The 22,416-nt window shown below is 36.2% G+C and overlaps 2 protein-coding genes and 1 non-coding gene across 3 annotated transcripts; 2 read left to right on the top strand and 1 right to left on the bottom strand.

The window, feature by feature from the left end:
* The first annotated feature begins 8,231 nt into the window (after nt 1-8,231).
* Nucleotides 8,232-14,827, top strand: LOC140047891 (cilia- and flagella-associated protein 58-like). The gene is made up of 15 exons (XM_072092919.1): nt 8,232-8,339; nt 8,691-8,987; nt 9,118-9,266; nt 9,683-9,839; nt 10,255-10,449; nt 10,841-10,978; nt 11,103-11,262; nt 11,471-11,745; nt 11,864-12,144; nt 12,258-12,426; nt 12,770-12,993; nt 13,333-13,549; nt 13,670-13,789; nt 14,079-14,212; nt 14,566-14,827. The coding sequence occupies exons 1-15, from the start codon at nt 8,331-8,333 to the stop codon at nt 14,687-14,689; spliced, it is 2,649 nt and encodes an 882-aa protein (XP_071949020.1). The 5' UTR covers nt 8,232-8,330; the 3' UTR covers nt 14,690-14,827.
* Nucleotides 14,828-20,262: 5,435 nt separating this feature from the next.
* On the top strand, nt 20,263-20,335 carry Trnam-cau (transfer RNA methionine (anticodon CAU)). The gene has a single exon. It is a non-coding gene; the product is annotated as a tRNA-Met (tRNA).
* A 555-nt stretch (nt 20,336-20,890) lies between these two features.
* Nucleotides 20,891-22,412, bottom strand: LOC140047892 (small nuclear ribonucleoprotein G-like). The gene is made up of 4 exons (XM_072092920.1): nt 22,303-22,412; nt 22,021-22,043; nt 21,769-21,890; nt 20,891-21,647 (listed from the first exon to the last, which is right to left on the bottom strand). The coding sequence occupies exons 1-4, from the start codon at nt 22,332-22,334 to the stop codon at nt 21,594-21,596; spliced, it is 231 nt and encodes a 76-aa protein (XP_071949021.1). The 5' UTR covers nt 22,335-22,412; the 3' UTR covers nt 20,891-21,593.
* Between the last annotated feature and the right edge of the window lie 4 nt (nt 22,413-22,416).

Here is a 22,416-nt window from a genome sequence, read left to right on the forward strand (position 1 = left end):
CATTGCAATTTTTATAAAAACGTTAATTTGTAGTAAGGTTTTAAAATGGCGTGAAATGGCAGCTAGACGGCATGGACCGGGTCAAGTGGTATTTTTCTGAAACTACTGGACCTTACTAGCCCCAACCCATGTATCGTCATCCCGGTCCATGCCGTTTATAACGTAATTATAGCCCTATAAATCATTCGGTTATATTGCATTTTTTATTAAAAAAAACGTTAAATTGTAGTAACCTTTTAAAATGGCGTAAAATGATAGCTAGACGGCATGGACCGGGGCAAGTGGTATTTTTATGAATTAACTGGACCCTACTTGCCCCAACCCATGTATCGTCATCCCGGTCCATGCCGTTTATGACGTAATTATAGCCCTATAAATCATTCGGTTATATTGCATTTTGTATTTTAAAAAATTACAATGTAGTACCGGTAACGTTTTAAAATGGCTTAAAATGACAGCTAGACGGCATGGACCGGGGCAAGTTGTACTTTTCTGAAATGACTGGACCCTACTCGCCACAACCCATGTATCGTTATCCCGGTCCATGCCGTTTATAACGTAATTATAGCCCTATACATCATACGTTTACATTGCATTTTTTATGAAAACCTTAAATTGTAGTAACGTTTTAAAATGGCGTAAAATGACAGCTAGACGGCATGGACCGAGACAAGTGGTATTTTTATGCAATGACTGGACACTACTCGCCCCAACCCATGTATCGTCATCCCGGTCCAGGCCGTTTATAACGTCATTATAGCCCTATATATCATCCTGTTATATTGCATTTTTTATTTTAAAAAACGTTATATTGTAGTAACGTTTTAAAATGGCATAAAATGATAGCTAGACGGCATGGACCGGGGCAAGTGGTATTTTTCTGAATTGACTGGACCCTACTTGCCCCAACCCATGTATCGTCATCCCGGTCCATGCCGTTTGTAACGTAATTATAGCCCTATAAATCATACGTTTACATTGCATTTTTTATGAAAACCTTAAATTGTAGTAACGTTTTAAAATGGCGTAAAATGACAGCTAGACGGCATGGACCGGGGTAAGAGGTATTTTTCTGAAATGACTGGACCCTACTCGCCCCAACCCATGTATCGTCATCCCGGTCCATGTCGTTTATAACGTAATTATAGCCCTATATTTCATCCGGTTATATTGCAATTTTTATAAAAACGTTAATTTGTAGTAAGGTTTTAAAATGGTGTGAAATGGCAGCTAGACGTCATGGACCGGGTCAAGTGGTATTTTTCTGAAACTACTGGACCCTACTAGCCCCAACCCATGTATCGTCATCCCGGTCCATGCCGTTTATAACGTAATTATAGCCCTACAAATCATTCGGTTATATTGCATTTTTTATTTAAAAAAATTAAATTGTAGTACCGGTAACGTTTTAAAATGGTGTAAAATTACAGCTAGACGGCATGGACCGGGGCAAGTGGTATTTTTCTGAAATGACTGGACCCTACTCGCCCCAACCCATGTATCGTCATCCCGGTCTATGCCGTTTATAACGTAATTATAGCCCTATATATCATCCTGTTATATTGCATTTTTTATTTAAAAAAACGTTAAATTGTAGTAACGTTTTAAAATGGCGTAAAATGACAGCTAAACGGCATGGACCGGGGCAAGTGGTATTTTTCAGAAACGACTGGACCCTACTAGCTTAACCCATGTATCGTCATGCCGGTCCATGCCGTTTATAACGTAATTATAGCCCTATAAATCATTCGGTTATATTTCATTTTTTTTATTAAAAAAAACCGTTAAATTGTGGTAACGTTTTAAAATGGCGTAAAATGCTAGCTAGACGGCATGGACCGGGGCAAGTGGTATTTTTCTGAAATGACTGGACCCAACTCGCCCGAAACTATGTATCGTAATCCCGGTCCATGCCGTTTATAACGTAATTATAGCCCTATATATCATCCGGTAATATTACATTTTTCATTTAAAAAAAACTTAAATTGTAGTAATGTTTTAAAATGGCGTAAAATGGCAGCTAGACGGCATGGACCGGGGCAAGTGGTATTTTTCTGAAACGACAGGACCCTACTAGCCCCAACCCATGTATCGTCATCGCGGTCCATGCCGTTTATAACGTAATTGTAGCCCTATAAATCATACGGTTATATTGCATTTTTTATAAAAAAAAACTTAAATTGTAGTAACGTTTTAAAATGGCGTAAAATGACAGCTAGACGGCATGGACCGGGGTAAGAGGTATTTTTCTGAAATGACTGGACCCTCCTCGCCCCAACCCATGTATCGTCATCCCGATCCATGTCGTTTATAACGTAATTATAGCCCTATATTTCATCCGGTTACATTGCAATTTTTATAAAAACGTTAATTTGTAGTAAGGTTTTAAAATGGCGTGAAATGGCAGCTAGACGGCATGGACCGGGTCAAGTGGTATTTTTCTGAAACTACTGGACCTTACTAGCCCCAACCCATGTATCGTCATCCCGGTCCATGCCGTTTATAACGTAATTATAGCCCTATAAATCATTCGGTTATATTGCATTTTTTATTAAAAAAAACGTTAAATTGTAGTAACCTTTTAAAATGGCGTAAAATGATAGCTAGACGGCATGGACCGGGGCAAGTGGTATTTTTATGAATTAACTGGACCCTACTTGCCCCAACCCATGTATCGTCATCCCGGTCCATGCCGTTTATGACGTAATTATAGCCCTATAAATCATTCGGTTATATTGCATTTTGTATTTTAAAAAATTACAATGTAGTACCGGTAACGTTTTAAAATGGCTTAAAATGACAGCTAGACGGCATGGACCGGGGCAAGTTGTACTTTTCTGAAATGACTGGACCCTACTCGCCACAACCCATGTATCGTTATCCCGGTCCATGCCGTTTATAACGTAATTATAGCCCTATACATCATACGTTTACATTGCATTTTTTATGAAAACCTTAAATTGTAGTAACGTTTTAAAATGGCGTAAAATGACAGCTAGACGACATGGATCGGGGTAAGAGGTATATTTCTGAAATGACTGGACCCTATTCGCCCCAACCCATGTATCGTCATCCCCGGTCTATGCCGTTTATAACGTAATTATAGCCCTATATATCATCCGGTTATATTGCATTTTTTATAAAAACGTTAAATTGTAGTAAGGTTTTAAAATGGCGTGAAATGGCAGCTAGACGGCATGGACCGGGCAAGTGGTATATTTCTGAAACGACTGGACCCTACTAGCCCTAACCCATGTATCGTCATCCCGGTCCATGCCGTTTATAACGTAATTATAGCCCTATAAATCATTCGGTTATATTGCATTTTTTATTTAAAAACATTAAATTGTAGTACCTGTAACGTTTTGAAATGGTGTAAAATTACAGCTAGACGGCATGGACCGGGGCAAGTGGTATTTTTCTGAAATGACTGGACCCTACTCGCCCCAACCCATGTATCGTCATCCCGGTCTATGCCGTTTATAACGTAATTATAGCCCTATATATCATCCTGTTATATTGCATTTTTTATTTAAAAAAAACGTTAATTTGTAGTAACGTTTTAAAATGGCATAAAATGATAGCTAGACGGCATGGACCGGGGCAAGTGGTATTTTTCTGAATTGACTGGACCTTACTTGCCCCAACCCATGTATCGTCAGCCCGGTCCATGTCGTTTATAACGTAATTATAGCCCTATATATCATCCGGTAATATTACATTTTTCATTTAAAAAAAACTTAAATTGTAGTAACGTTTTAAAATGGCGTAAAATGGCAGCTAGACGGCATGGACCGCGGCAAGTGGTATTTTTCTGAAACGACAGGACCCTACTAGCCCCAACCCATGTATCGTCATCCCGGTCCATGCCGTTTATAACGTAATTATAGCCCTATAAATCATACGGTTATATTGCATTTTTTATAAAAAAAAAACTTAAATTGTGGTAACGTTTTAAAATGGCGTCAAATGGCAGCTAGACGGCATGGACCGGGGCAAGTGGTATTTTTCTGAAATGACTAGATCCTACTCGCCCCAATCCATGTATCGTTATCCCGGTCCATGCCGTTTATCACGTAATTATAGCCCTATATTTCATCCGGTTATATTGCAATTTTTATTTAAAAAAACGTTAAATTGTAGTAACGTTTTAAAATGGCGTAAAATGACAGCTAGACGGCATGGACCGGGGCAAGTGGTATTTTTCTGAAACGACTGGACCCTACTAGCCCCAACCCATGTATCGTCATCCCGGTCCATGCCGTTCATAACGTAATTATAGCCCTATAAATCATTCGGTTATATTTCATTTTTTTATAAAAAAAAACGTTAAATTGTGGTAACGTTTTAAAATGGCGTAAAATGCTAGCTAGACGGCATGGACCGGGGCAAGTGGTATTTTTCTGAAATGACTGGACCCTACTCGCCCCAACCCATGTATCGTCATCCCGGTCCATGCCGTTTATAACGTAATTATAGCCCTATACATCATCCGGTAATATTACATTTTTCATTTAAAAAAAACTTAAATTGTAGTAACGTTTTAAAATGGCGTAAAATGGCAGCTAGACGGCATGGACCGGGGCAAGTGGTATTTTTCTGAAACGACAGGACCCTACTAGCCCCAACCCATGTATCGTCATCCCGGTCCATGCCGTTTATAACGTAATTATAGCCCTATAAATCATACGGTTATATTGCATTTTTTATTTAAAAAAAACTTAAATTGTGGTAACGTTTTAAAATGGCGTAAAATGGCAGCTAGACGGCATGGACCGGGGCAAGTGGTATTTTTCTGAAATGACTAGATCCTACTCGCCCCAATCCATGTATCGTCATCCCGGTCCATGCCGTTTATCACGTAATTATAGCCCTATAAATCATCCGGTATATTGCATTTTTTTTTTTAAAAAACATTAAATTGTAGTAAGGTTTTAAAATGGCGTAAAATGACAGCTAGACGGCATGGACCGGGGCAAGTGGTATTTTTCTGAAATGACTGGACCCTACTCGCCCCAACCCATGTATTGTCATCCCGGTCCATGCCGTTTATAACGTAAATATAGCCCTATATATCATCCGGTAATATTACATTTTTCATTTAAAAAAAACTTAAATTGTAGTAACGTTTTAAAATGGCGTAAAATGGCAGCTAGACAGCATGGACCGCGGCAAGTGGTATTTTTCTGAAACGACAGGACCCTACTAGCCCCAACCCATGTATCGTCATCCCGGTCCATGCCGTTTATAACGTAATTATAGCCCTATAAATCATACGGTTATATTGCATTTTTTATAAAAAAAAACTTAAATTGTGGTAACGTTTTAAAATGGCGTAAAATTGCAGCTAGACGGCATGGACCGGGGCAAGTGGTATTTTTCTGAAATGACTAGATCCTACTCGCCCCAATCCATGTATCGTCATCCCGGTCCATGCCGTTTATCACGTAATTATAGCCCTATATTTCATCCGGTTATATTGCAATTTTTATTTAAAAAAACGTTAAATTGTAGTAACGTTTTAAAATGGCGTAAAATGACAGCTAGACGGCATGGACCGGGGCAAGTGGTATTTTTCTGAAACGACTGGACCCTACTAGCCCCAACCCATGTATCGTCATCCCGGTCCATGCCGTTCATAACGTAATTATAGCCCTATAAATCATTCGGTTATATTTCATTTTTTTATTAAAAAAAACGTTAAATTGTGGTAACGTTTTAAAATGGCGTAAAATGCTAGCTAGACGGCATGGACCGGGGCAAGTGGTATTTTTCTGAAATGACTGGACCCTACTCGCCCCAACCCATGTATCGTCATCCCGGTCCATGCCGTTTATAACGTAATTATAGCCCTATATATCATCCGGTAATATTACATTTTTCCTTTAAAAAAAACTTAAATTGTAGTAACGTTTTAAAATGGCGTAAAATGGCAGCTAGACGGCATGGACCGGGGGAAGTGGTATTTTTCTGAAACGACAGGACCCTACTAGCCCCAACCCATGTATCGTCATCCCGGTCCATGCCGTTTATAACGTAATTATAGCCCTATAAATCATACGGTTATATTGCATTTTTTATAAAAAAAAAAACTTAAATTGTGGTAACGTTTTAAAATGGCGTAAAATGGCAGCTAGACGGCATGGACCGGGGCAAGTGGTATTTTTCTGAAATGACTAGATCCTACTCGCCCCAATCCATGTATCGTCATCCCGGTCCATGCCGTTTATCACGTAATTATAGCCCTATATTTCATCCGGTTATATTGCAATTTTTATTTAAAAAAACGTTAAATTGTAGTAACGTTTTAAAATGGCGTAAAATGACAGCTAGACGGCATGGACCGGGGCAAGTGGTATTTTTCTGAAACGACTGGACCCTACTAGCCCCAACCCATGTATCGTCATCCCGGTCCATGCCGTTCATAACGTAATTATAGCCCTATAAATCATTCGGTTATATTTCATTTTTTATAAAAAAAAACGTTAAATTGTGGTAACGTTTTAAAATGGCGTAAAATGCTAGCTAGACGGCATGGACCGGGGCAAGTGGTATTTTTCTGAAATGACTGGACCCTACTCGCCCCAACCCATGTATCGTCATCCCGGTCCATGCCGTTTATAACGTAATTATAGCCCTATATATCATACGGTAATATTACATTTTTCATTTAAAAAAAACTTAAATTGTAGTAACGTTTTAAAATGGCGTAAAATGGCAGCTAGACGGCATGGACCGGGGCAAGTGGTATTTTTCTGAAACGACAGGACCCTACTAGCCCCAACCCATGTATCGTCATCCCGGTCCATGCCGTTTATCACGTAATTATAGCCCTATATTTCATCCGGTTATATTGCAATTTTTATTTAAAAAAACGTTAAATTGTAGTAACGTTTTAAAATGGCGTAAAATGACAGCTAGACGGCATGGACCGGGGCAAGTGGTATTTTTCTGAAACGACTGGACCCTACTAGCCCCAACCCATGTATCGTCATCCCGGTCCATGCCGTTCATAACGTAATTATAGCCCTATAAATCATTCGGTTATATTTCATTTTTTATAAAAAAAACCGTTAAATTGTGGTAACGTTTTAAAATGGCGTAAAATGCTAGCTAGACGGCATGGACCGGGGCAAGTGGTATTTTTCTGAAATGACTGGACCCTACTCGCCCCAACCCATGTATCGTCATCCCGGTCCATGCCGTTTATAACGTAATTATAGCCCTATATATCATACGGTAATATTACATTTTTCATTTAAAAAAAACTTAAATTGTAGTAACGTTTTAAAATGGCGTAAAATGGCAGCTAGACGGCATGGACCGGGGCAAGTGGTATTTTTCTGAAACGACAGGACCCTACTAGCCCCAACCCATGTATCGTCATCCCGGTCCATGCCGTTTATAACGTAATTATAGCCCTATAAATCATACGGTTATATTGCATTTTTTTATTTAAAAAAAACTTAAATTGTGGTAACGTTTTAAAATGGCGTAAAATGGCAGCTAGACGGCATGGACCGGGGCAAGTGGTATTTTTCTGAAATGACTAGATCCTACTCGCCCCAATCCATGTATCGTCATCCCGGTCCATGCCGTTTATCACGTAATTATAGCCCTATAAATCATCCGGTATATTGCATATTTTATTTAAAAAAACATTAAATTGTAGTAAGTTTTTAAAATGGCGTAAAATGACAGCTAGACGGCATGGACCGGGGCAAGTGGTATTTTTCTGAAACGACTGGACCCTACTAGCCCCAACCCATGTATCGTCATCCCGGTCCATGCTGTTTATAACGAAGTTATAGCCCTATAAATCATAGCCCTAGTTAATCTAAGCCGTAAGTATAAAATCATTTAATTAAAATATTACACATATTGCGCCCCATACATGTGAATGTGAATGTCGAATAAGGATCCAACTTCACAAAAAAAATTGAATATCGAATAAGGAATAAGTAACCAACTTCACGCCGGTCCAGCAATCCTATTACTTCCGGGATTGCCCATTGATATCTATCATGGGTAATTTTACCACATTGCAAACTTTTATTTTCTAATTTATAGAGCACACTTCTCATTAAAAGTGCTGAATATATATATAATTATATGAATTTATTTATTTGATGTTAGTTTGCACATTTTTTTTAGTACATTTGGTTAATTAATTGATGAACTATTATTTGTGTGCGGACGTAGTATTGAAGTTATGTGTCCTGGATACGGGATAAACAACAACTACAATTTCACCTCTCGTGGAACTTTGTTAAGGAAATTTTGAAATAAGTAGATGTATAAAGGGGAAAGAGTAGACATAATTATTAATTATGACAGAGGTAAGATTATATCTATCTATGATAAACATGGTCTAGGCTAGGGCCTGACATATAACTGTTTTAAAGCAGAATAGACAAGGCTAGGCCTGGCCCTAGAGGCTAGGCTAGGCAGTTGTAGTAAGTAGGAGGCTAACCCTTTCGACTAGCCTAGCTAGGCCTAGCCTCCTATAAAAATATAGGATAGGAGACCGTTAAATACACTCCTAGTAGTAGTACTATAAAAGGATCGATTCCAGGCTAGAGGTAAAGTAGGTCCTAGCTAGAAACAGATCGTCATTATACTTCAATTAACTTAATTAATTTAATAATATTAATAAATATAACCGCTGATTTGTTTTTCTTTTTGTGCAGGAAAAAAAGAATGAAAGTCCTGCCAATAAAGGTGCCATTGAAGACAGTGCCTTTGAGGCACTGGAAAGAGATTTCCAAGACACCTTGAGTGAGTTGATGGGTGATCGTAGCTTGGAAAAGTTTCGCACTGAATATGAAAAGTTACACCGTGCTCTGAAAAAATCACACGAAAGTGAGAAACGTTTGATGACAAAATGCAGGGAATTGAATGCAGAGATTGTAGCAAATTCAGCAAAAGTATCAACAGCTCTTAAGTTGTCCCAAGAAGACCAGACGACAATTTCATCCCTCAAAAAAGTAACTTTCTATTCTGATCTCTGTATTTCACAATGCTGTCCATTAATAATAATATAGTGAAAATAACTTTTTTAATTGAATTGTTAAATTTATAATCTACTAATCACCATTTTTATTCTTATCTTTTCAGGAAATTGAGAAGGCATGGAAGATGGTGGATGCATCCCAAGAGAAGGAACAAAGAGCAAGGGAGACAATCCAATCCCTTAAGCTAGAAATCACTAATCTGAGCAAACTGGTAGAGCAAGGAGCCGGCTTAACTATGGGACAGGAACATAGGTAGCTATCAAAGTACTGCACATAATTTAAGCAAAAATATGTCACCAGATTTTGTAGACACTGTATATGATATATTTTATACTCTATAGGCCTATCTTTTTGAAGCTGCAAAAACTAGCCCATTCATCCATTGTGGCCATCATCAAGAGCTTAGAAACGTTGTATTAGGCACTATAAGACTATCATTATTATTATTATTATTATAAATGATGCTTTAGACACTAACCTTATATTAAAGTCTTTTTACGGTCAGCTGACCTGAAACCTCATCCTAACCAGGAGGGTCATTTTAAAAGTCCAGATTTTGACAACATGGTCATTGTTGGAAAACCAGTTTTTCCAATTTGTATTAAGGGTTACTGAATTCTGTAGTTCAGTATTATAGTGTTAAACAAATATTTCTACTTGTTTGTTAGTGTTAATGAGTTACTGAAAGCAAAAGAGGAATTGTCAAAAGAACGAGATGATCAACTGGCAGAGATTGTCAAACTCAGGGAGCAGTTGACAGATTCTTCAAAGAAACAACAACAGGCAGAAGAGGACAAGTCTGATGCTGAAAACAAAATATCTGAAGTAAGTCTAGATTACTGGTATTAAGTTTTTTCTCTGTTCCGACGACCTAGGCCTTAAATTATATAAATTATCCATTATGGTATATTTGTCTCAAGATTGTCCAGCTCTGTAAATTAAGTTTTTGTTTAAATTAACTACACACCAAAAAAAACATGTGCATACCTGATATAGTGGAATCCAAGGTTATCAAATGGACCTAGAATCAACCAAATTTGTGTCTGATGAAAAAAAATTGGCAGACCAAATATATGTGAATAGTACTATAGTAGCTTTTTACAACTCCCTGCTTTGTATGACCTCATAAATCCTAGGTACTAGGTCACTGCAAAAACCAAAAGCTGTCTATTATCTATGATGCACTTTTACCAGAAATCATCAAATCCAATGTTTTGTTTTTTTTTTGTTGCTTTTCTAGTTAACACAAGACATTCAGGTTCGTAGTAATGAAGCGCAACGAGAGATGCGCCGCAAAGAAAAGCTTGATCGTGAATTCAAAGCTGCCAAGACAGATCTTGAAGCAAAAGCGGGTGAAATCAAAGCTATGCAACAACAAGTGGAACGCTACAAGGGTGACATGGCAAAACTGGAAACACAGTCTAAAGACCAAAAGGTCAAAAACTCCTCAAATTCACTTTATTTTATAGTGTATTTCATAGAATATGAAAATATATAAAACATTAGGTTAAAAGTATAAAAATATTTAGGAACACTATATATATATTACACATTTCATTAAAATATAAAAATAGTACACACAGATAGAATTAAGATAAAGTCACAAATTATACGTCATTTGAAAGTCTGATGGAATACGGTACAAAGTAAAATATCTCTTATATCTCAGCAAGTTACGTCTTTTTGTAATTGATACATATTATATTAATAAGTAATTTTTAAAGATGTTCTGTAAAAGCTACCATGATTGTTTGAAATTATTTTACTTTGGTTGATTTTAAGTCAAAATATTTTCTGTCATAATAATTTGTTTATTTAATTTGTAGATATTGTACGAAAGGACTGTAAGAGACACTGAGGTTTTGAACACGCGTTTTACACGACTGCAACAGGATTACGAAACACAGTTGATAAACAATGATCAATTGACGCAAGAGAACAATGAAAGGGTTGTCGAATTAAAGGTAAGTTGTATAACAGCTGCGTAAAATAGTTATATCTCCGATGTAGACGTTTATTTATTACTATATACTAATATAGTTATACCAATTTTTATTACAGTATTTCATTATTAATCATTATTTTTAGGCAAAAGAAGATGACATCAGTAACTTAAAAATTGAGACTGTACGTTTGAGCAAAGTGCGAGAAGGTATTCAGCGTAAGCTGAGGACGGTAGAAGACAATAAAGCGGAAGTGGAGCAGCAGAAGGAAACTCTTAAATCGCAGATCGTTGCTCTTGAAAGAGGTAAGGCCCAGTTACATTCCTTTATTATTACAACCAAGCCCTTGGCCACTTTCATTCCATATGAAATGACAGTCACTGGAGTTGCTGACAGTACACCAATTACTGTCACTGAAAATTGTATTCTTGGAAGTTTATGGCCAAGAAAAATGGCAGTAAGAGTAATAAATTTGAAACATTGTATTATGAACTTTTGTAATATTTTTTTAAGAAATTGACTCAAGTAAGAAACAATCGGAGATGGATCGCAAAGCCATCGACGATTTGATCCGTGAACGAGACATCCTAAACAAGAACCTTCTGAAAGCAGCTGGTGCAACCCAAAAACAACTGAATTTGGTGAAGCTGCATGAACACTCCAAGAAGAATCTTGAACAAGAAATTCAAAATTACAAAGATGAAGCCCTGAAACAGAGGAAGATTATTTACCAGTTGGAGAAAGAACGAGATCGCTACATCAATGAAGCCAGTGACCTGACTCAAAAGGTTAGCTTCTTGTCAACTTTAGATGACAAAACACAAACGTTTCTAGTTATTAACTATCATCACTTTTGTCAACTTTGATGTTCTGATTATCTAGTGTGTTTACTTTTTCTTTTCCCAGGTTCTGCAACATATGGAAGATGTCAAAGTTCGCGAGATGCAAATATTTGACTACAAGAAAAAAATTGCTGAAGCAGAAACAAAGTTGAAGCAGCAGCAAAACTTGTACGAAGCCGTCCGTAGTGACCGCAACCTGTACAGCAAGAACCTGATTGAATCTCAAGATGAGATCACAGAGATGAAGAGGAAGCTAAAGATAATGAATCATCAAATAGATCAGTTGAAAGAGGAGATTACTGCCAAAGAAGCAGCTCTTGTCAAAGAGCATCTGGACCATCAAAGGTACCATACATTAGATTCTCAAGCTTCAACATGAATAATTAATTGTACACCTGACACTTTAATTTGTGTTATGAAACCCCAGATTTATGAAAATAATTATTTAATATTTTCAGAGTGGAAAAACAGAAAGAGGCTCTAAAGGCAGAGTTGCAGCGAATGAAACAACAGGCAACTGAGAGCAGGGCATACATAGAGGCACAAGAGGCAGAAGAACGCAAACTCCTTAAGATCATATCAGAGGCTGATGCAGAAAGACTCAGACAGAAGAAAGAACTTGATCAGGTTTGGAGACATTACTAATACTCAATTTGAAATTTGACAAGTGTCCATTGCTTGTGCCCTGGAACATGAATTATATGTTGCCACATTGTGTAGAATATGTACCATTTAGTATCAAAGAACATTATATATATTATTATTATTTCACTTGCACTGATGAAAGACTAGTGTTGCCCGAAAGCTCTGCTAATTTTTCTGGCTGTTTTACTTTATCTTTTTTATTTAGCTTTTTGCTTATTTTATTTTGTATCTCCTTTGAGATCCAGACACTGGTACCCACATCATTGTCATTTTTTCAATAATTTGGATTTATTATTATTATTTCATTTATATTTTTTGATTTAAGGTGATCAGTGAACGAGATATTCTTGGAACACAACTTGTACGCCGTAACGACGAGCTTGCTCTGTTGTATGAAAAGATTAAGATTCAGCAATCTACGCTAAACAAAGGAGAGATCCAGTACCGGCAGCGCTTGGAGGATATCAGACTCCTTAAACTGGAAATTAAGAAGCTACGCAGAGAGAAGAACATCTTGAATAAGAGTGTGGCTAACGTTGATGACTTGAGGTAATTGTTTATCGTGGAAAATAAATCATACAGCATCATCACTATTATCAACATCTGAATGTGTTATTATGTTGATGTATGTCGTACAAATTATGTAAAGGTATTTCACACACAAGTCTGGTGCCAGAAAATCAAATCAAACGTCCAGGCCAAACGTTTCGTTTTCACACGACTAAGAGCATATCAATTGACGCATAGTCACATGGAGAGTCATGAAAACCAAATACTGAAATTCAATTTGATTTGCAGGAACCGCAACCATGCTGGAACAGGTGTGAAAGACCCTTAAGTCAAGACTACTTGGCGAATACTTAATATTGATAATTTATTTGTTTGCAGACGTGAGGTGTACCACCTCCAGCGTGAACTGCTTCGTGAGCGTACACGATGCAAGGCACTCGAAGAAGAACTCGAAAACCCGATGAATATCCACCGTTGGCGCAAGCTGGAAGGAAGTGACCCCAGCACGTATGAGATGATCCAGAAAATTCAAACTCTCCAGAGAAGACTGATACAGAAGACGGAGGAAGTTGTTGAGAAGGAACTCTTGATTCAGGTATGGCAGACAATCATTGTTTTTTTACAAACGTTTTAAGCAGCATGGTATAGACTAGTCTTCACTCCATTTTGACCACATGTGAATAGTACAGTAATACTGTCTTATCATTTTTTTTAGGAAAAAGAGAAGCTGTACGTTGAATTGAAGCATATACTTGCTCGTCAACCAGGACCAGAGGTTGCAGAACAGTTGCAGATTTATCAACAGACATTGAAAGAGAAAACAAAGCAACTAAAGGTAAGCATTCCATTACTGTATAACATAATTTTTGAGATTTAAATTCTGTCAAATTTCATACTATAGAACACTATTGGGACACCAATCTGTCCTCTGTCTACACTATCAAACTAGTTTGACAAAAAAAGTGTGATGTGCCCAAATATGGTAGTGATATGCTCAAATATGGTAGTGATATGACATCATCATGTCTATATATGGGCACATTTTTTTGTAACAAAGATTGATAGTGTAGACAGAGGACTCTATTTTTTGGGAATTCAACGAATTGTTGTTTTACTTTCTTTAGGGAATGTCGTCTGAATTAAACATGTATGAATCGCAAGTGAGTGAATATAAGTACGAGATTGAAAGACTAGCCCGAGAACTACAAGACGTTAAGAAGAAATACTACATGCAGAAAAGAAAAGAACAGCAGGCCAAGTATGTACAATATATTGATTTGTGTTAATATTCAATAAAGATAGAAATTCATGTCATTGTCTAGTTATTTACAATTTTCGCGCCGCTCCTTTAGGCAGTTATATTCAAGAGAACGAAAGCATTAGGAAACAGTTGCCATGCGGGAGCTTTTAGTTTACTACGGCTGGAATAATGGGTATTTGGAAACTCGGACTGGGCATTCGCACACCCCCAAAGTATCTGGGAAAAGAGAGTCTATGAAAACATTTGCTGATAAATATTGAGATGCATGACGGTAGTTATGCGTCAGATGAGCAGCATTTTTTGTAAAAAATATTTCTTATTATAATACTGTATATTTTTGTTTTTTATAGGGAACGTGATCGTGTGTTAGCCCAAGGTGGCGCCCCCACCATACAAGCACAGAGGTCAGATGGGCCACGGTTCACAGGAGGTGGTTTTAACCTAAAGCCACCAGCTCAAGTCAAAGCTTCCTAACTATATCACCCTGCTAATAAATTAATTTACATATAATAAATGTATCACATTTAATGTTTAATATAAATAATAAATTCAATAAATGTTTCCATGAAGTTTTACTTGTATACGTTTTAATTCAATAAATTACAATGTTTACAGTCTGAATAAATTATAAATGATTTATTTTATTGTTGTTTTGTACTAAATTGATGAATAGAGTAGACAGACACAATAGAGTTGAACACCAGTTATAGGACTAAATGGTAGCACTGTAAATTTCTCTCTTATCAATTATAACAGCTTTAAAAATGTAATATTTATTTAAAAATTCAAGCAAGGTGGGATCGCATAACAAATGGCCAGTGGTGTTTTTTTCGTATTACTGCTTATTGACGTATTATAATCGGAAACGCGTTTTATGGATAGCGAAGAAACGGTGTGTGTAACAAGTTGTTGACGCATTTTAGTTTGAAACTGTTTTTCATCAAACCGCTAAGCAATGGCAATTTGTTGCCGTCTGATCGTAAAGTGGTTGCTGCTAAAGCTTGGTTCCCACTAGGACGTAACGCAAGGACGTAGACGAAACGCAAGTGAATTGACCAATCACAAGCGATGGCTTATTATAACTTCGCTTGTCATTGGATAAAACGCTTGCGTTGCGTTTACGTCCTTGCGTTACGTTCTAGGTGGGAACCAAGCTTTACAAAAATATAGAAAATGATCGTGTCTTCATTTTTTATATTTTTTAGGCCTATATTGACATATTACGATCGGGAACGGCGAATAGAACGCATTTTTTGTAATCGTCTGTAAGTTGCTGACGCATTTATTCTATATAAAAAAAACCCTGAACATATTTAATTTCAAAAATTGATTCAATCTTTTATTTATAGTTACGTCGATGTTGTTTACTAGGTCTCAATAAGCCATGTCCGAATCCCGTTTGCGTAATTTTTTTTTCCAGGACGAACGTGGGCAGAAATCATGAATAATTCATGAATAATTATGACATAATAGGAAACATTATCCCGTTTGACATGCTTACAATTATTGTTATGCATTCGTTCAGTGCGCATGCTGATTTACATATTTAGGTGTACGTCAAAAAGCTATTCCGTAGAATTTAATGGCTACAGCTTTACAAAAGAATGTGTTCCTCGCGGCTCCACACCCAGAAAATGCAATGACCATTGTAAGTAGGCCTGATATTGTCTGTATTTATGATATTTTTAATGTGACATTATATTTGTAAGACGGTTGGTTGTTCAGTCCTCCTGCCGCGTGGTAATTCAGTCCTGCCGCGTAATAATTCAGTCCATTGCGTTGTTTTGGCAAAAGCTATAGGCCTAGGCCTACATTGAAGCGTGTTATATTAGCCTACATGAGGAAACAGTAAGACACTCGCATTAGTCGGCATCGCCAGTATGTTCTTGTAAATTAAGTCGTACTCGTAAAATAACCAAACCCAGATATACTTATTGTGATAATCAAAAGATTTATTTAAATTTCGTGGCATTTTATTTCAAACAGCGAGTCAAAACCCGTAGAACAAACATGCATAAAAAAGCTAAAAAACAACTCAACAACAAATCGATTTTAAATCATATGGATATAACAACATTATTATTAAATTAATAATAAAATAGAAAGTGGCAGAAACAGTGTTTACTTAACTTTAAACCTCATTAGCAAAACATGTTACACACAAAAATAGCAACTCTACCAATAAATACTGTACAATATTTGGTATACCTAGCCTCTTTTTCAAATTTAAATTCATTTAAATTTGTCACAAGTCCGAAATTAATGTTTATTTACATTTGCAAGTTCTGTAATAGTTCTGTATACTACCCCTTTCACACCAAAAGCAAAACTCCGGAGACACTCCGGAGTTGACGCCCCGCTGTTTTGGTGATCAAGCAGATCCGGTTGAACCGCTGAACATGATCCGGAGAGCGAACTGCGGGGACACCCCGGTGTTTTGGTGTGAAAGGGGTATACCATACCACGCAGGAAATGTCATTAATGTCGATGTGTTTATGTATCACCAATTATGCTCTGGACACTGAAACTCAACGCTGGCCTCTTTGTTGCTGACATTCTCTTTTTATCATCTTGTGAGAGTAACTCATTTCCAGCGCTTCTTTGTATTCCTACGTCATATTTACGTAGAACCGATGTGAAGTTTGAATAATGACCAGCTATGCGATAAGAGGGGGGCGATTCCCCTTCATGTACGCTACCAGTAATGGAACTGGAATTAATAGGCCTATCAGTGGTCAATTCTGATGTCGACGACAGCAGCAGACGTTTAGAACCAGATAAGACTACTGGATGTGGAATGGTGTTTGCAGCCGACGACGGAGAGGATGTTTCAGATGGCGTTGCAGCAGTGGAAGATGTCTGTTGTTCTGATCGACGTTTCCTCTTGCGACGGAAGTTGCCATTGTCAAACATTTTTTCACAATCTGGGTCTAGTGTCCAGTAATTTCCTTTCCCAGGGTCTCCATCATTCCGTGGAACTTTGACGAAACAATCGTTTAGAGATAAATTGTGTCGTATTGAGTTTTGCCATCCAGTTTTACTTTTTTTGTAAAATGGAAAATGATCAGAAACAAATCTGTAAATACCACTAAGCGTGATTTTCTTGTCTTTAGCCGACTGAATCGACATCGCAATGAGAGCTGAGTAAGAATACGGCGGTCGTACAATTTTGTACAGATCATGATGTGTTGCAGCGAATGGAAACCAAATGTCCGTGGGGTTTAAATAGGTCGAGCTGGGCAGAGGAATTCGGTGATAACTAGGTTGATGATGGCCTGGATAGTAGCCTGTTGAGTTATGGAAGTCTAGCCCTACTGTTGAAACGTAAGGCGATGTATGTGTCCCAAGTAATCCAGATGTGTCTGCTAGTCTCACTGGTGTTGGGTGCTGTATCGACGAATACTCCATTGTAGTTTCACCGTTGTAGTAATACATATCGATAAAATATTAATTCCTGTAAATATGTGATTCTTACAGAGTTTTTTTCACAGGGTATTAGACATCCAGAACTTTAGCAAACGAGTCTATCTGCAACCGAAAAGTTGTATTTTATATAGGTACCCAATGCGCTGTAGAATTGAAAGTTTCTATGACGTCAGACTAACAAACAGCCAATCACGAATACGTTTGTCGTTACGGTTATCAACTTTTTGAGTTTGCACTGCTAGTTGAACTGGAGTCATTTGATACGGTATTCTCTTTGAAGCTTGTCAGCTATATTTACCTTAGATTCAATTCTTGTTGCTATAAACAACAACTGATTAGATGCCATATTTATTAATAATAATATTATCAAATTATATTTGTTTGGGTTTGTTAAATCGATACTGCTTCTTACTAGGCCTATATGGCTATAAGTTAAAGAAAGTGAAAATTGTAAAGAGTTGGGTGATTGAATACAACTGCATGATATTAATTTGTAGGAAAAAAGAAAGAAATGACGTGTCTGTTCTCCGCAACCGCCGCCCTAACATCCAAAATGATATATAGGTGATCCGCATGAAACGTATAACCTATTGTTCTTATTTATTGATATTAAAAACTGAAGCAGTGTTTTATACGTAGGCCCATCCTACACTTTCCATGAAACTAGACATTGTAGGGTTTCTCTAACATTTCCAAACACGACTGTGTACATTGTAGCTTACGTACAAATCGCCTGAGGTAGGCCTGGCTGTCTTTTTGACTTTGTTGGTACACTTAAACAATCAACCTGGTGTAGGCCTAGATCCACACCACAACTTTTAAATTGTTTACGTCTGGAGTAATTTTGTTTATCGTGAAAATACAATTCATTATATAAACACACAGGTATTATTGGTTTTCTTCTTTCGGAATACTAACTCACTGGAACTGAACGTGTAAATGAATCTGGTAATTCCACGAAAGGGGGACGATTTGATTGTCGTCGTGAACGGTTCCAATATATCTATTTCAACCAGAGTGTGTGAAAACAAACATTAATCGTATTCTTACTGAAAAGGAACGAAGAACAACGTCTCCTGAAAACGTAAACATAGGTGAATTGGTGAAAATTAAACTGTAACATAGCTCGGTCAAAAGTTAATTCGTGAGATCAGTATCAACTAATCAAAGAGTTGACAAACAAATATGCGAGTAAATTATACGGCTCAGTTTTCTTTGGTTGAAGTTCAGTGCCAATCTAACAGATTAATTACTTAACATTTAAGACGTAGACGACAAAGGCCCACGCCCGTCACACAATCACTACCCTGACATTTCGTATACTTTATTTTATTTAATGCAGTTATTGTAGATCAGTTATTTTTTTCCCAACCGCTCTCTAATTGTTAAAGATGTTGGCATATTGTCCCCCTGAAAATAGCCATTGTTTGTTTATTATAAGAGTTTTAAAACAATGTTGAATATAATGTCACAAAAATAATTGAAAGCTGCCAACCAATGTGTTTTTGGTTGATTTTAACTATTTATTTTGTCATTTTATTATTATAAGTGAAAATATAATGTTTTGGGGTGTTTTTTTCTACGGCAGTAATTAACTTGATTAAAATTAGAAAATAAACCTATAAAGTCTGATTTGCCTGCTTGTTTTTTTATTATTTTATTACTGTTTTTTTACTTTTAATTTGATTCCTTATTTGGTCTGTATCGTATATCGAATTTTGCATTTTCGCTTTGTTGAATAGGAAACAAACATTAATAATATAGTAGGCCTAGTAGGCCTAAGTGATAAATATAATGCCCAAATCGGCGAAATTGCCGTTCCCAAGTTTTATTTTATCAATTTCGCGCATGATAGCGGATATATCTCATAACACGATAAGTGTGTGAATTCAATCTGATACATTGCATTTTGTATCAGTGGAGTTATTGATATGAAGCAATTAAAATCGTGTTGAGCTGGCGTATCAGTGACCAGTGACCAAACCACAAACGTGAAAATGCTGATTGATGGTCGGTAGATTAAATGAGCATTATATTAGATTGACTCCATTATTAATTTGGATGTTTCTTGTTTAATAAAATTGTCCTTTTAAACGCCAAGAACAACAAGGCACTAAGAATTACAATCGTTATACAATAGTTAGGCCTATTTGAAAAAAAAATTGAAAGAAAAAAATAGGTTTAAATAAATGATTTATTTTATTCGTTTAATTATTACTTTTTAAAACAAATTTAGCATGGAATATTATTCCATTCTGCTTTATTATAATCCGGTATGTTATAATTATGAATTTTAATTAAATTTTTTTTAAATGAATTAAAAAAATTAAACAATAGTGACCTTATGTAAAAAATACTTTAAAAATATAATTAGATTTGAAATAAATTTAACTTCGTCATTTTCATTTCTAAAAAACGGATCTATAATATTATGGAGTTACTATTCTCTTTGTTATTATATTTATGGGTACAATTTATTTATTCGGAATTACACCTTTAGTGCAGGGAGTAGCTCCTGAGTGTAAGTAAGTAAGTGTAATAGTATTGGCCCTCAACCAAACAAAAGGCTATTGCCCTACTTAGCCGAACAAAGACATTTCGAAGCCCGCCCACTACCAGTTGCCTCCTTGGCGCAGTCGGCAGCGCGTCAGTCTCATAATCTGAAGGTCGTGAGTTCGAGCCTCACAGGGGGCACTTTATTTTTTTGATACATTTAAACTTATTAAACATTCTTTTAAATTCTGCATTATGAAGGAAACAAATTTATATTTAGGGAAATTATCTTTTTAAAATAAATTTTACTTCCAAATTAAATTCATCAGAAGAATGTTTTTGTTGTTTGTTAACGTTTTCCGTCTTCCGACATTATGCTTTCCACAATTTGTTTCCATTTTTTCTGTTTATGGCAGGATGGTTTGTTATTGTGTTAGTGTCTACTTGTCCTTGTAAGTCTTTCTTTATTTTGTTCATCCAGTTATTTCTTGGTCTTCCTACGGGTCGTTTTACTTTCCTTCATTGTTTGTTTGATTGGGGTATCATCCGGTAATCTAATTAAGACTGTATCTATAAATTATATCCATATCTTTCTTAGCTATGTCTACACTATAAAACTAGTTAAACAAAAAGTGTGATGTGCCCAAATATGGTAGTGATATGACATCATGTTCATATATGGGCACATCACAAATTTATTATTGATACCACTGTTGGCCGATTCTAATTAGAATAAAATATACTTCATACAAAATATACTTTTCAAATAAAAACGATTTATTAAACAACATCAGTACCATATTGTCAAACAAAGAAAACGTTCTTTTTACAGTTTAATGCAAATATCAAAATTATATAAATTGACCTCCTAAAGAAAAAAATACTGTAGGCTACATTTTTACTAAATTAAGGTACACATTATACATAAAAAGATATTCTTTCTTTTTTCAGAGGCAAATTTGAAAAATAATGTGAAGGAATGTACTTGTGCTGGACGAAGGTGATAAAACATAGATCATGCAGCCGTTTGTCCATCCAGCTTTCTGTTGACACCCCCACCCATCTTCTAGATTGGTTAGGCCACACTGAATAGATTATTTCATCATTTTGTCATTTCCCCTTCAAATGACAGTATGTAATACAAAAATATATAAGAAATTTTGAAAAATTAAATGTTTGTCGATTTTAAAAGTTTTCATATCCCTTCACATGATTTTGTATGTTTAGATGTTTGAACTTTTTTTATTTACTGTACATGTGTTATTCTCAGACACAATCTTCCCAGTTTATACAATCCTTTCAAATAATCCCATTTGAAATTTGAACTTTCAGCAAGTCTTTCGTTTGTATTGTATCAGTACCATCAGTAGTTCATAGGTTTATATATATATACATACACAGGTCCTGTCCATTGTAGCCAAATCCTTGTAAATGTGTTATACCAGTAACTGTCCGTCTGTTATATAACTCTCTCCAATGCTTCTAACAAGATGATACTGTTACCTCTAATAACCTAGAATAAAAAAATTAAAATTAAAATATTCAATTTCTTGATTTATTTCAGATAGTGGATCCCAGATAGTTATTATTGGAACAAAGACAGGAATTAAATTTGCTCGACAACGGATACATACCACCATTCCGATTTCATGCTTTTCGTTGCCTCTTTCTTCAACTGCTTCATCGATTACCAGGTTCATAAATGGGTCGAATCCACGTAAAACACCAGTAACTTTTCTGTTGCCATTTACTTTCACTGAAATTATAAATAAGTACAATTATTTTTTAGCCTCTAGCCTAGACTAGTCTTATTCGTATCGAGAATGTTTGTAAATAATATTATAATACAAATTGAATAACTTAACATTAACAGATGAATTACTTACATGCTAATCTTTTTTCCATGAATCTGAAACAAAAAATATACAAGTAAGTTTAAGAAAATAGATACTTATAGGTTAAGCTAGGCATAGCATACCTTCTACAGTAAGCTAGGCCTACTTACTTAGCCTAGCCTCCACGGTACACCGCTACTGGAGCCTCTCGGCTCTGCCCTGAAAACGAGACGATGACGGCCTAAACTATCACGTTATTTATCTCAACTAATAGACAATATAACGCGTAATATACAATAAGGTGAACAGAAAAATACAAAAACTATAACTAACTTCTTTAACTCTGGTGGATGTGCTTTACTCATAGTTGATTATTTGGATAATATTATTATATTCAAAAACTTTTAAATCACACAACAACAAGACGCTCAACCACCGTTTTGATGA

Source organism: Antedon mediterranea, chromosome 4 (genome assembly GCF_964355755.1).
Source record: "Antedon mediterranea chromosome 4, ecAntMedi1.1, whole genome shotgun sequence".
Classification (NCBI taxonomy): domain Eukaryota; kingdom Metazoa; phylum Echinodermata; class Crinoidea; order Comatulida; family Antedonidae; genus Antedon; species Antedon mediterranea.